Genomic DNA, 15,629 nt, shown 5'->3' with positions numbered 1-15,629 from the left:
CGTCGTGCTAATAACGCGAAGGTCGCAGGTTCGAGACCTGCATGGGCCAAATAAATATTTAATTCTTTTTTTAATTTGAAATTTGAGTTGTAAAGACTTTTAGGTGTTATCTCATATTCGACTAGACATTCAAGTTGTTTTTTGAAATACTCTTTAAAACTCCAATAGTTTGGACAAACAATTGCCATAATTATTTTTTTTTTTTCCATCAATCTCCTAATTACAGTGACGAACCGAAACTATAGTTCACGACTCACAAGTTTTGACCATCAAGTTATTTCGTTTCATTGTTTTCTTATTTACGATGGTGGATAGTGATGCATTCCATCTGGATATGGTTCAGATATGATACTTACCATATCTTTATCCGCTTATCCGTCCCGAATATGGATATATCTCCATAAGAAAAATTCATATTTATATCCGCTAAATCGGATACGGATACAGATATACATGTGGATATATAAGCGGATATATATGCATGCAAATGCAAAACAGATATGAGTAAACTAGATACCATTAAAATAAATACAGTTCATGTGATACAAATGAGTTCATTAATATATTCATTATATCTAAAAAGCTAATATTTGATACAAAAGAGTTTATTAATATATTCATTATATCTAAAAAACTAACATTAGACATCTTGATCATTAAAATTAATCTCAAGTTCATAATCTAAGAATTAAAATCATCGTAACATTATGACTAATATGTATTTGGATATTTCGGATACAGATCCGGATATTTTATTATAAAACTATATTCACAACCATATCCTATCGATTATAGGTTTGAGTAATCATATTTGTATCCTAACAAATATCATTACAATTATAAATTTGAGTGATCATACTTGTATCCTAACGTCATTACAGATATTTCCTTGAATTCGGATACGGTTTAGCGCCCTATTGGTGGGAACATGGTCATACATGTAGACAGTCAAAGAGGACATGGTTAAGGGATCATGGCAATAACTGCCTCACACGTGAGAGGCTTGCCGTCGTGGGTGCCTCTAAAGTCTAAACGAACCCACGTCCTACGAATGGACTGGCCGAGTTCCTTCTCTCCACGATTGAACTGATGGGGATTGGTTGAGGGAAATTATTTAGATATTGAAAATAAAACATAATAAAATAAAAGATAAAAATGAAAACACCATATTGTCGGATATTGTTCTACTTTCGACACTTTGCTCACCAGTGGCTGAAAGAGTGGATTCGTTGATAATATACAGCAGACCATCAAAAAATTCAATTTTTAAGAGAATTAAACCCTAACAAATTACTCAAAATGTTAACACAACAGACCCAGAATTTTAAAAAAAAAAAGTATAACAACAGCCCCAGGTTTTAAACAAACTTAAAAAATCAAAGAAGAAACCTGAAACAATAGAAAAACAAAAGATGGGTTTAGATGAGAACTTTAACTTAATACTTATAAAACTCGATGAAGGAATGATAAGCCCGTCATTATTGTATATACATTAACGACGATTAACTAGTCTCTTCATTAATTTTGCTCGTTAAAAAACTAATTTCTTAATTTTTTTAATAATCTTCATTAGAGGAGGGGGCGTGTCTGAGTTATCGCAAGTGGCAACAAGTGTGAGTTGTCGGATATGAGAGCCAACATTTGTATATTTTCATCATTAAAATGATTAGTATAGTTTCAAAATTCATATTTTTTATGTTATTTTATTTTATGTTCCTATCCCAAATCGTTTCCCTCCCCATTTCTGGCTTTTGAATGTCCACGAAACAAGCATCAAAAGTTCGTGTATTATACTTCTAGTATTATACTTCAGCATATCAATTGCCCACTCTATGAACAATTTTATCCCATTTTCTTGTAATCATATGACTCTAAACTGGCTCTAGTATTATACTTCTCCACTAAATTTTTTATTTTTTTTCAGGAAATTTATACTTATATATTTTATTTGTGATTTTAATGTTTCTTAAATAAGAAAATGATATGGTAATTATCAATTAACAAGAGAAGGCAACTCGTAGCAGAGCTAAACATAGATAAAGAAAAGTATTTGAGTTAGAATGAAATTCTTCTGTTCTAATTAATGATACTACCGCTCTCCTTTCATAGAGTATTATTAGAGGGATAGGAATAAGAAGAAGAATGCTATATTAACTTGGTATATGGCTTATTGACTTATCTATTTAATAAATGGGCAGGTGAGAAGTGACTCATTAAGTAAATTTTAAATTGATCATAATGGATAAATGGGCATAAGTGCAACTCTCGTTTATGGTCCCCTCGTACCCACCTATTTAACATTCCAAATATATAAAGGGTATAATGATCATTTCCCTTAAAGTATTAGTTAACTCTCATATTTATTTTGTTATTTTTTATTTTTTATATTTCTTTTTTCTTTACTTCTTTCGTATTATGGTTATCACCATTATTAGACCATCATTATAATAATAATTATCAATTTCTTATAGTCTAACCAAAAGTTATTTAATAGTAAAGAACATTCTTGTAAGCAATTATCAATCAATAATATAATAGTAAAGAACATTCTTGTAAGCAATTATCAATCAATAATAGTAAGTTTAAAATACATAAATAATATTTATATCTTTATCAATCAATAATAGTAAGTTTAAAATACATAAATAATATTTATATCTTCAAAATGCATAAATATATATATATTTCATAATTATGAAAATTTATCCCACGTTATTTTATCAAAATATCCTACTTCACAAAATTGTTCCTATTTATCCCACTAGTGAAAAATTATTCCACTTTAACAATTATCCCATTTTGCATGAAAATGTCCCAATTGACTTAACACCCCCTAAAGAATCTAGCAAGAACTCGCTTTGATTGTAAAGGAAACCAGACCTTTCTTACTTGACTTGAGCATCGATGAGCCAATTGCTGTAAGGCCAAGCACCATGAATGTATATGAGGAGACCCTAATTTTATCAGGTCCAATACTGATAGTTTTAGTTTAATAATAGTACTTAAATAACAACAAAGTAAGCTCAAAGCTCATCAATCTGGAGAATTTTTTTCCCCCAGAGCTTTTCTCCTTTTACAAGTTGTTCCATGTAATGAATAAGAGTGAGTACACCATCATAGCCTCAAAATAGCATCATACACAAAGATGTTCGATAATGAGAGTACAAAGTTTTAATAAAATCAGCAACCTGATAAATGCATTTCGATACCAACTCTCAAGAGAATTTGATTAAACAAAGATGAAGAAGTACAGAGTTTCGCTATGCTACCAGCAGAGCATTTAAAACTGCTTGCCATCATTCCAACAGGAGAACACTTTAGCATTGTCAGGCACCGTCGGCAAGAGTCCTCTTTGAAGTGCTGATGTACAGAACTGTGCAATGTTTGTGTTAGAATGAAAAAAATACATACACAAATAGACAGAATATCACGCGGAAAATGAAATTGATACTCTGTAGGATTAAGTTGAGGGTAAAGAAATCCTACCGTTATTGCCTCTGATGAATGCATCGCCGTACTTGTTCTTCAGCTGACCATTGACGTACTCCTCTGTTTGCTCCATTGCAATGTTCATGTACCCATCTAAACAAGCTAGAATACCTGCGATGACAAAGTTTTACAGTTCTAAGCAGGGAGCAATGGGAAAGCGAAGGGTTGGGAAGTTCAATACAGGACCAATTTAGTTTTGAATTATGTAATCCATGCTTCTTGTTATCACATATGGCAACACCACAAGAAACAATTCGTGTTGGTATGTGCCTGAGAAATCGGATAGAGATTGAAAACATCTGAATTGAACCCAAATTCAACTAAGAAAAGCTAGCTCAAAAGCTACCAACCTAACCAGAACGAGAATCAAATAATAGCCTTAACGCCAACCTAAAATTAATAATGCCAAGAAAATTGTAGAGAACATTTTTCGGGGAACATAAACATGTCATAACTTGAAATTTTGAATTAGTCCACCTCGAATTTGGAAGGATAATACACGCATGGGTAACAAACAAGAGATCATTAGTCGTGGACTCTAGCTTGAAAAGAATGAGTTTATAAAATGTTACATTATAGGTATCTTAGAACCTGCCGTACATAAGCAACGTGAAGGGGAAAATATTTGCGAAGAGATAGCGGAAATCTGTAGGCTTTGCACAAAAAAAAAAAATTGCACCGCTCGTCAAAATTCTATACTAATTTTGATGAATACCATAATGGCTAAAGTTACTCCTTTAATCCTGTGACTTGGAATCCTTGAGATCCGAGCTTGATCAGGAATCAAAGTTGATATGTTTTTTACTTCTTTATCTTGATCCCTCAATCAACACAAAGTGAATTTTAACATTCAAGAGACTAAAATCATTTTTACTTAAATGATCAATTGCAAAGGTCATCAACCAAGAGAACGCCCCAAAATGATGGTTATCAATAGAGATGAACCATTTAGCTCTAAGAAAGAATTTTTTGCTAAGAAAAAAAATCAGAAAACAAAATTAAGCTTTCTGAAAGGAAAAACGAGATCATTTGAACGATGAATATCACTATTCTCACATCAAGGGGCATTGCAAAAGGAACTGCAAACATTGGGTTACACTGCATGAAAAGGAAAAGTCTTTTGAAGATACATCCTCCCACAACTTATTAGGGATGGAGAGAAACTAATGTTTTAAGTCATTCTTCTTAAGTGAAGTTTATTAACCCTAAGTCCCTAACTCATTTTTATAGGCTTTCAATTCTTTGTGAGGGTACAAGGAAAGGCAAAAGCTTGAAGATGGAGAGCTCACTCCGATATTCATTATTCGATTGTTGCTACTTTTCCTTTTGGAAAATTTATTTTCCTTTCTATTATTTTTCTTCCAAGAAAATTTGTTTTCTCGGAGAAAGATGACTCAGCTATCTCTTTGACCATAATTTTGGGCTTTGACCTTGTTCTGCTACAAGATATTCGTAACTCTTTGCAATAGATCACTTGGTTTGGTCAAAATGATGTTAGGCTCTTGAATGCTAGAAAACTTTTTAAATTGAAAGACAAAGATAAGTAAGTAAGAATTACATCAACTTCGATTCCCACCCTTGAGCAAACTCCGATCCCTACCCCTCATCAAACTCCAATCTCAAGGATTCTAGTCCATTAATGCGCTCAATCATTTTATAAACTAAGATTTTCCTGGAGTACCTTCAGGATTCATCAAAGTATGTATAGCACTTTGACAAGCAGTACAATTTGCTTTTCGCACAAAGCCTTCAGGATTGTCAATATCTCTATGCAAATATTGTTTTTCCTTCATGTTGCTTATGATCTAAGAAATCCATAATGTAGCACTTCGAAAGCTAATTCTTTTCAAGTCAAAGCTTATGACCAATGATCCCATCAATAGATTCCTAAGGTTTTACTTATCTAATCACACTTTCCCAGACACATCACATTCCTCAACAACAACATTTAAAAAAGGCTTTTGAAACTCACTTCGGAACTTTTTGTAGGGTAATTGCTTCGAAAGTCAAAAGAAAAGCTATTTATCCCTCGAAGCTCATGCCTCATTGCTTAAATCATAACTAAAGTGTGCTTCATGCTCCATAACTTTTGAAGCGCACATGAAAATTATATAAAAGGATTTTTGAATAAATTAAAATGCCCCATCTCTTCATTTTCTTTTCCTCAGTGTCAAGAATTTCCCCTCTTCATAGAATTACCTGTATCAAATATTGAAAACGTTTTTGGTCAATTGGTCTTTTAAGCTTGAGTAGTCCCATTGCTTCAATTTTGCTTGCACACTTAATAACAGGGTTCCTTCATTAGAATGCAAATATGCATCGGGAATTTTAAGTAAAGGACCTTCTCTAGACTAACAAAATAAGATCCAAACATAAAAATTTAGTGTTAATTCATTTGTACCTTTGACAATCAAGGATCCACATGGGACATTACCATAAGTGATTAACTTACACAAGTTTTTTTTAAACCGTTTCAGAAACTAGAATTGTCTTTTTCCAATAGTAGTGTTCATGATTAGGGTTTTCTTAAACCCTAGTCCACCAAAATCTACCCTAATTGAGGGGTGAAAATTACACACCAAAACCCTAGTCAGAATCAATGATCCAATTTTCTGCTTTAAACTAGCAAAATAAGATCCAAAAATATGAATTTTTTTGGTTTACCTTTGGCAATCCAGGATCCACTTGAGATATTGCCTAAACTGATTAACTTACAAGTGGGTCGATTTTTCTAAAGCATGATCAAAATCTAGGTTTTCTTTTCCAAGATTAGGGTTTTCTAAAACCCTAGACTAACAAACACTTGTTAATCAATTATCTGCGTCTAAACGAGCTAAGCGGGTGAAATTAAGCAGGGAAAAGTAGAAATATAAGAAATCCTAGAAATTAAAGAAGATACTTTTTCAAAAAAATTTATTTTTTTACCTCTGTAATCGACTCCAGAGTTGAGCTTGACGACGACCGGTCGCCCTCGGATCGATTTGAGAAAATCTGCCGGCGTTTTCACCGCCCCACCGCCGCCTTTCTCTCCGCCGGTGCTCATCTTTCTATTCTATTTTTGGAAGGGAGAGGAGGTAAGGTTACCTGTGGCACAATCGACCTCAACTTCTGAATTTGATTTCTCTCTCTCGAATTTTTATAGGCCAGGGTGGTAAAAGGGATTGAGGACTTTCTTGGGCCTGGCCCATTGTAATGGGTAAACTTGACCTAATAAGGTTTCAGAAGAGAGTTTTTTTTTTAATTCCAAATTTAGAATTTTCAATCTTATAGGTATATCTTAAGTCCTATTTATTACAGTTGTTTGGATGAAGGGTAGACGAGGGTAGGGGAAGAGGATTTGGTAATTTACATTGTTTTTCTTTTTTTTTTTCCTTTTTTTGAGAGGGGTATTGTGAGGGGAGAGGCGAGAAAATTTACATGAGGATCTTGTCATTTTGTCACACCAAATTGGGGTGCTGAAGGAAGAGAAATTAATCTTGGAAGATGTTTGACTCTATTACTATGGATCAATGGTTGAGATTTGATTATGATATCCTTCCTTTCTCTTCTGTTCCCTTAGTTAGAGCTCCCAAACATGATGAAACAAGTTTCTCATCATTCTCCTCCTTTTCTCTCATCTTCTCTATCTTTCATTTCCTTATTTTATCTTACCAAGGATCCTCTCAGAATCATCATTGTGGAAATAGAGTGGTTTGCACCATAGATTGAAGGTTTTAAAATTCCAAAACTAATCCCTCAACCACCTGCGAATGATACAGATCACCCCTATCCGTAGGGTTGTTCTGATAGGATTTGTACGTCTTCCCTTTCCATAGAAAACTATATCATTTGATTGAAAGAAAATAAGTTTGTAGCAGTACATATTACATTTAGAGTAATTTTTGTCAAGTTTGTTTGATAACTATTGAACTTGAAAAAGTAAATAAACCTCATGTTTTATTCAAATTACTTTTCTCAAATTACTTTCTTGATGCTAGAGATCGCGTCGATGACGATCAATGAACAAAATACAATGCCATACTCGAAAAATAACATAACAAACAATCACTAGATTTAATTTAATTTAAAAAAAAACGCAAATTCACACTTAAACCAGAAAATGAAGCAAGATAACTCTTGTTTTACTGCGGTTCTCAAATTTTGTTACTACGTACTAAGCCAGTCCTTCCATTTTATTCCTCGTTACAAAAACCTCAAAGATCAAAACACTTCAGTATATAATATATTCCAATGCAATTCGTAATAAGAGAAACAAGATCAAGCCGAACATTTCCAAAATAAAAAAGAGAGAGAGAGAGAGAGAGAAAATCCAACGAATGTGAAGCAAGAATCAATTAAAGACTGAACACACCCTCCTGACTCCCCCTTGATTCCCCGTCTTCACTCCAGTCCTCCCTAGCTTAACCATGGCGTTCGCGAACGCCTGCGCGAAGCTCCAGGGATTATTCGCGAACGTGTTCACGGTCGGCCTCGACAGAGAGCTCGTAAACAAGACCTGGTCGGAGGTGAACAGCCCCTTCCCGCTCGCCAGGTTCTTGAAATACTCGTTGTCGAACTTGGTAGGGGTGGTGGGGTCCATGTTGATCGCGATCCTCGGGTCCACGTTCCTTGGGCAGGCCTGCATCAGCTGCCTGGCGTAGGCCGGGTTCAGGGATGGGTCGACCCGAGACGGGGAGTTGAACGAGTAGAGACGGTTTGAGAACTGGTTGCAGTGCGAGAAGCCGAGGGTGTGTGCGCCGGAGAGCGCGATCATGTCGGTCATCGTGAGGTTGTTCTTCATGAAAATCCAGTTGAGGAGGTTGAGATTGAAGTTTGCGGGTGGGAGGTTTCCGGGTACTCTGAATTTTGATGAAATGCGGCCGTCACGGCGACCGAGCTCTACGTTGAACCATGGGCCTCCGGACTGTAAACAGGCGGAGAGTAAATTTAGAAAACTCAAACAGACTGCAAATTGTCAGTTAGGCTTGCTTTTATGCAGTGTTAATTGCGGATAGGCCCCTTGAGTGAATCTTTTTTTTTTAATTTTTTACCCTCAGTATGTCTATTTGTCACACAACAATTTTCTTTTTCTCTGAGGGTAAAAGAGTAATAAGAAAAAGTCCACTCTCCAAGGGGTTTGTCCACTATTGGGCGATAGTAGAGCGGGTCTGTCCCCAATTGACGCTTCTAAGCAGCATTACTTACAAGTAGCACGACGTCTCTGGCAGCCAATGCTAGAATGTCAGCACAAGACACAACGCCAGGACATGCAGCCTCGACCGCTTGCTTGGCCTTGTTTACCGTGTCGAAACCATCGCCAGCGAGTGAGAGGTTTTCGGTTGCATCTTTCTCAGCATCTCCCCTTGGGGATGAAATCATGATGGATGCATCACATCCCTGCATTTTTCGGGGTTTTTAGCGTTAGCTATATGTCCCTGAATTATCTCAACCTTATTTGATATCGACATAAATATACTAAATTATAATGTCCACTTTGTTAGTTGATACAGCATATGAACATGAAAGATTAGTGGGTTTTCATGAAAACTTGAAAAAAAATCCTTGATTGGACAGAGGTGATGCATGCATTGACCGTAAATGGCAAATGATTAAATTGGGGTCTTTTTCTCTCAATGATATTTAGATATTTGGCAATTATAGGTAGAGGGTTCCGTGAGAAAAGTTAAAAGTAATGAAACCCCCCGAAGCTCAGGGAGGTTGTTTTGAGATAACAAAGTTTGAGGGACTATGTGCAAAACCTCCCTAACGTGCAGGGGATTTTTGTGAAATGAACCCTTATGATTTCTTCCCTTGATGACGGTTTTCTTAACCAGAACCCTGTTCTACTCCTCTCTTGATGACAACCAAGACGCCTAGAGTAAAGCCTACTTCTCTCCATAGTTTTTGAGCCATATTCACGTATGATTCTTTTCTTTTCTCTTTGCAGCTTGTATTTCAAACTATATTACTACCACAAAATATGTACTTATGGAGCTCATGAGCTCACAAAAACATTCAGTAAAAAAAAAAGAAAAAATACCTCAACAAAGCAGTCATGGAAGAAGAGCCTTAACGTCGCAGGGATTGTGACGAACGTCTGGTTTATCTTCCTCATCACTGCCTGCCTCACGATCCATTCCACGTTCGGACACGAGTTTTGGTAGAAACTGCGCCTCAGTTGCGCCTCTCCTCCTCCGACCAGCACCAACACCGTCACCCCCGCAAGCAAGAACGTCCTAAGCTCCATCTCTTTCATCTCCCAGGGTGTTCAAATATTTATCCCTCTTGAGATTTAATTTCGTCGCCTGAGAGTGTCATATATATAGGACATGAAAGAGTTTATCGGTAAGAGAGGGATCGAGAATTAGTCGTCGATCAGAATCTAACATCATGAGAGGAGGTATAAACATGAGCCTGTCATTGGCATGTTCTCTTTGTTTATACTTAAGATGAGGTTAGTATAAAGTTTCTTTTTCTTTTCTTTTTTCCTTTGTTGTTGTTGTTTGTTGTTGTGTTGTGGAGCATTACTTTGATGGCAATAGGCATAAGTGAGTAGCAAAGTCAAGAGTTGCAGTAGATTAATGAAAGGATAGACCGAAGAATGCAATTAAGGTTATTATATTGTTTGGTTACATTTTCAACCCTTTTCCATGTGGCTTGCATATGGGAAGAAAGCTAGAATTATCTCGGGCATGTAAATTAGTCAAGGGTTCAGGTTCAATAACTCAAAATGAAAGCATGCAGTTAATTAAACTTTCAACATTTAATTTAATTTTGTTGTCCGGGTTGAGGGCATGTTTTGCTTTGCTTTGCTTCTGCATGGTTGCAACAATCTAAGTTCTAAAAATGTATAAAATGCAGCTGGAGAGCATTAAGGTTTTAAACGCGGGATTGCGTGTTAGTTAGAGAACGATAACATGGATTAAGGAATTTGATTGACAAAATCAAGTTTGAGATATAATTATTGGTAGAATTTTAAATCATATTTGCCTCTCAAACCTATCCCTCTCCTCCTTTGGGACTATGATTTGGGCCATCTTTGCTCTCTTACTTATAGTTGAATAACTGAATTTGTCCTGAAAAATGATGAGAACATGCAGACAATGTTTAGAAAATAATCTAAGAATAGGCAAATTAAAACGTACCATTTAATCGAAAACTATATATAATTTATTTTAAATGGTGTGATTGGCGCATATCTCATTGTACTTCGGAATTGTCTCCGATGTCAACTAAGAGCTGATTTTAATATTAAGCGATCACATGCCTTAACAACTGTCTTATGTTGCAACTTGCAGATCATATTAAGTGTTCGGCTGTTCAAAGTGCAGGCTATATCTTCATAAACTTAGCTTTTTTTTTATTTTTTCATTTAACTTTTCACTATTGATTTGCATCTGACTTGCCATCTTAAAAAAAAATATCGCAGCCCCTGTCAAGTTTAGGCCAATGAGATCTCAGTTCCCAGTTGAAGCCAAAATCTCTGCAGTTGCATCTACAGCTAATAATGCCACTGTAGTAGAATAGACTTGTAAACAAGATAATAATAAAAGCTGCAGCATTCTGCTAGCTTTGATGTGATCATTTTTCTATGATTTATTTCTGTTCTCTTCAGTTGAATGGGTCAAATTTTGATGGAGGAGAAGAGTAATAAACTACCAAATGATCTCTCTGGACTTGTGCTTGACAGCTATTTTCCTCAAAAAATTTTGTTAATCCATTACTAGCAAAAGCTGCAGATGGTTATGGGAGTTCTCATGCAACAAGGAAGACAAGCAAACAAATCAAGCGTTTGTTTGGAGGACTAGTATATAACACCCTAAAGCTTTTGCTGATTACCCCTTTGATGCTGTGAGGTACTTAATTAAGGATGTAAATGGGTATGATATGGATCATATATGGACCTGATTGCTCTTACTAAAAAACCTTTTATGTAGGGTTTTTGCATGTATACCCTTTACTTCTTCAATATTTGAAAAATTATCCCTCTAATCTTGGTATTTGCAAACTTACCCCTCAAAAATACCATATAGGATCTTTCTACCGCTTTTAACTTAAGAACGTAGGTTTTGAAACAAGGCAATGTCAAAATTTCCAAAAAAAATTCCTATATTTTTGCAGCAATATTTAGTGTTTTAAAACTAAAATTGTTAAGTGAAAGGGGTAGAAAAAAACCAATGTGAGAGAATTGTGGGGTATTTTTGCAAATGCCAAGATTTGGAGGATACTTTTATAAATATGGAAGATTTGAGGGGTATATATGCAGAAATAAGAATGTTGCAATCGTCTTGTGGGTATATGCTAAAAAATAAGATAAGAAATAAGTGTATCCGCAGTAAATTAGATGTTACTTTTATTGAGGATAAAATGAGAGAGAATCGACTAAGATAGTTTGATCTTGTATAACGGATAGTATTATAGTTAATTGGGCTAGAAGGTTTAGAGGTAGATCTAAAAAAACTTGGTTTGAAGCGATTAAGAATGACATGATTATGTTTACTACACGAAGGAGATGTCTCATAATAAAATAGAATGGAATACTATAATTCATGTAATCGACCCCAAATATTTAGAATAAAAGATTTGTTGTTGTTGTTGTTGTATACCAAATCGTGGCAAACTCTAAATACTAGATATGACCCCAAAATTATAGGGGCCTGTAGGCTGTCTAAAAATCACAATAGATAGTTGATCCCCCATCAAACACCGATGATGGAAGTTACAATCTGACGACTTCCAGAAGGCTACAATTTGAGGACTTTCACATAGAATGCTACAATCTGACGACCTTCACGACAACTAATGAATGCCCCAATTCAACAGCCTTCACAATCAACATCGGGAGTTACAATCTGACGACTCTTATATTTTCAAGGAGCCAAGACGAAGATTACAAGAATGCAGATATCTCTCAAACCGTAAGGAATTTGGCAAAACGGAGGAAGCGAACCGAAGCCTTCGGCTTGGTTCAGATGGCCCCGTCTCGTCGAGATAGCCGATTTTCATATATAATTCGTCCAATTTCGACGTACGGTTTGAAAGTTATGACCTGTTCTTCGTAGCAAGTTGTGTTCTGAAGTCCGTCTGGACCTGTTCTTCGTAGCAAGTTGTGTTCTGAAGTCCGTCTGCAAGACTGGACTTCGTCAGAACATTGGATTTAGCCTGAAGCTCACCAAGCCCGCCTAAGTTTCGCCTCTGCATTACAGAGTCAAAACGCCCAGGCTTAACTCTGCGTTTTCAACATCAAAACGCAGAGTTAATCTCTAAAATAGCACAACTGTGTGTTTTCAGCCGTTAACAGGCTCAAGGCACAACTCTGCGTTTTCAGCCTAAAACGCAGAGTTCATCTCTAAAACAGCACAAACTGTGCGTTTTTGTGCGTTTATGGGCTCAACTGTGCGTTTTCAGGCCAACTGTGCGTTCATGGGCTCAACTGTGCGTTTTTAGCCTGAAACAGGCCAACTGTGCGTTTACGGCCCAACTGTGCGTTTACAGCATGAATTGTGCGTTTACGGCCCAACTGTGCGTTTACAGCACGAATTGTGCGTTTTCAGGCCAACTGTACGTTTATGGGCTCAACTGTGCGTTTTCAGCCTTTAAACAGGTCAACTGTGCGTTTACGACCCAACTGTGTGTTTACAGCACGAATTGTGCGTTTTCAGCCTAAAACATCCTAACTCTGCGTCTCAGAGTTCATCACGCTGCGCGGCCAGTGCGTTCAGCCACCAGAATAGGCCCAACTCTGCGTTTTTAGTCTAAAAACGCAGAGTTCGGGCCCTGAACGCTATTTTTCAGCGTTTGACTCGTTCAAAGCACGTAATGAACAGTTCCAGGAACTGTTTTTCCCCACGATTTGAGGGATTTTCGCCCCACTTAAGAGTGGATTAAGGGGGCAGTTACCACCCGTAATCCCCTATAAATAGGGGGAAACTCAACTGAGTTCGGGTTGGAGGTTGGAGAGGGCTTTTTGGCGCTGGGCTCTGGGATCCTTCTTTTTGGGCAGCAAAGGAGAGATCTTCGGCTAACTTTGGAAGGGAATTGTTGGAGTTTTGGAGACCAGCAACAGGAGCTTCTTCCTTGGCTTATTAACCGAACTTTCGGTTCAAATCAATTCTTTTTCAAGAGTTCAAACTCGTTCAGAGTTATCAACTCGGTCAGAGTTCAAAACTTGCTCTGCAAGTTCTTCCAAAACTCGTCAGAGTTATCAACTCGATCAGAGTTCAAAACTTACTCTACGAGTTCTTCTAAAACTCGTTCAGAGTTATCAACTCGTCAAGAGTTATTTCAAAACTTGCCACGCAAGTTCTCCACATCGTCAAATCGTGAGGAGAAGACATCGTTCCAGTGAATCAAGACGTTCGGATCGTCAACGGAGAGCAAACTCGACGCGAGCATTCGAGGGAGGCACTCCATCGCCACCGTGAAGAACCCAGAATTAAATAAAGGGGAGAATCAAATTCATTCTCCTCTCTTTTGTAATCGGAATCCAAATTGTAATTGATTTTGAGAGGAATACAAGTCAAATTTTTCTTTCATTGTCTTTTTACTACAAATTTCCAACAAACAGGGCCAAGGTTGGCCAGTGAGATGATTGATCTTTTCTAACTCTGTCTGTAACTCACTAGAGACTCGGGAATATGAAAGTTCTGGAGATATTATATTCATATTTGATAAGGGCATTATAAGACCCCAAAGGTGCGTAGCAATTGCAGAGGGAAATACTACGAAGATGAGATATTACATAAGGTCCACACTACATATCTTTCTTAAAGGGTGTTTGGGGCAGCTTATTTTTTTTGTCAAACTAGCTTTTATGTTAGTTTTTTTTATTTCTATATGTTTGGTAAAATATAAAATAAGTTAGCTTATAAGTTATATTTTAAAATGCTCGTATAAATCAGCTTTTGAAAAACTAACTTATAAGCTCATTTAAATAAATTAGGTTTGACCAAACAAATTACTATACTACCCAAATGATTTTTATAGTATTTTTATTATAAAAATCAAAAGCCACTAAAAGCTACTATAACTTACAAGCTTAAAAAAATAAGTCTTTCCAAACAAGTCTAAACTATGCCTTGCTCTCAAGAAATAAATACATCTCAAAAGAGACTGAGCGTTATTCTTAAAATTTCTTCATTTCTTGATAACAAGGATAATAAATTATGTAAACTACTGATACTATATTGAAGACCCTTACCATCTTTAGGAGCATGACTCTGGCTGCCCAAGCGCACATTTTAGAAAAAAAATTAAAATTTTTATATTTTTGGTATTTATATAAAGGTTAAACATGAAATATATGACATACATAATTATCAAATACATATAGTATTTAAATTTTTAATATATTAAATAATAAAATTATTAATATTAAATCATTCAGATAGTTGACATCAAATGTTTGATATAAAGTTTTCTAATATATTTGAACTCTAATTCAAATGATCTGTAAATTTACCCTTCAATTCAAAAAATCTATCCTTCACTCCAAAAATCCAACCTAAAAAAGTTCAAACATCGTACTGAAGTCAAGGACTTTAATTAGAAAATTCTAGTACTTAATACAAATCCAAAATCCAAGAGCGTCGAATTCTTGAACTATAATCCTAGTCATACCAAACAATCCCAACAAATTAAACCTGCCAACAAAATTCTCTTGGATGCTATGTTTCGAAGCAAATATAATAGAATCTTGCTGATTCCTTTAAAAAAAAAGGATGGGAGGTGAAAAGAAAGAGTGTAAGGAGATCCGCTGGACAAAATAACTCAAAATACAAAATAGAATAAGCACAAGTGATTGTTGTGGGGATGATAAATACCAAAACGAAACACAGTAAATTTCAAAAAAACACTGGTATTTTATACAAACATATGTCTATTAGTAGTATCTCTGGATTCTGGAAACTACGGCAATTGTTCTTTCATATAAGCCTTTCAGAAGTTCTCCATGATCTGCAGCACTTCATATCCAGTGGAATTTTGAAAATTTGAAATCCAGTTAACCAGAAAGAACTTTTTTCACTTTAGAATTTACCTCAAGGATCTAAAATGAGCCTGACAAAAGAAAAGGCAAGATATCAGGTTATGTTGTAAAACTTATATAAAACAATGAAAGAAAAGAAGGTAAGAAAATTTTCACACAGGTTTTTTTTTTTTGA

At 35.8% G+C, this 15,629-nt stretch overlaps 2 protein-coding genes across 2 annotated transcripts; both read right to left on the bottom strand.

The window, feature by feature from the left end:
• LOC109826241 (U6 snRNA-associated Sm-like protein LSm6) lies at positions 3,091-6,609 on the bottom strand. The gene is made up of 3 exons (XM_020393252.1): positions 6,415-6,609; positions 3,487-3,600; positions 3,091-3,373 (listed from the first exon to the last, which is right to left on the bottom strand). Exons 1-3 carry the CDS (start codon positions 6,530-6,532, stop codon positions 3,327-3,329), a joined length of 279 nt encoding a protein of 92 aa, XP_020248841.1. The 5' UTR covers positions 6,533-6,609; the 3' UTR covers positions 3,091-3,326.
• LOC109825154 (peroxidase 45-like) lies at positions 7,620-9,861 on the bottom strand. Its single transcript, XM_020391896.1, has 3 exons — positions 9,509-9,861; positions 8,674-8,865; positions 7,620-8,392 (listed from the first exon to the last, which is right to left on the bottom strand). The coding sequence occupies exons 1-3, from the start codon at positions 9,722-9,724 to the stop codon at positions 7,820-7,822; spliced, it is 981 nt and encodes a 326-aa protein (XP_020247485.1). The 5' UTR covers positions 9,725-9,861; the 3' UTR covers positions 7,620-7,819.

This window comes from Asparagus officinalis, chromosome 10 (assembly GCF_001876935.1).
Source record: "Asparagus officinalis chromosome 10, Aspof.V1, whole genome shotgun sequence".
Lineage (NCBI taxonomy): Eukaryota > Viridiplantae > Streptophyta > Magnoliopsida > Asparagales > Asparagaceae > Asparagus > Asparagus officinalis.
Note: the sequence above shows the minus strand (reverse complement) of the source record. Positions and strands in the feature narration are given on the sequence as shown.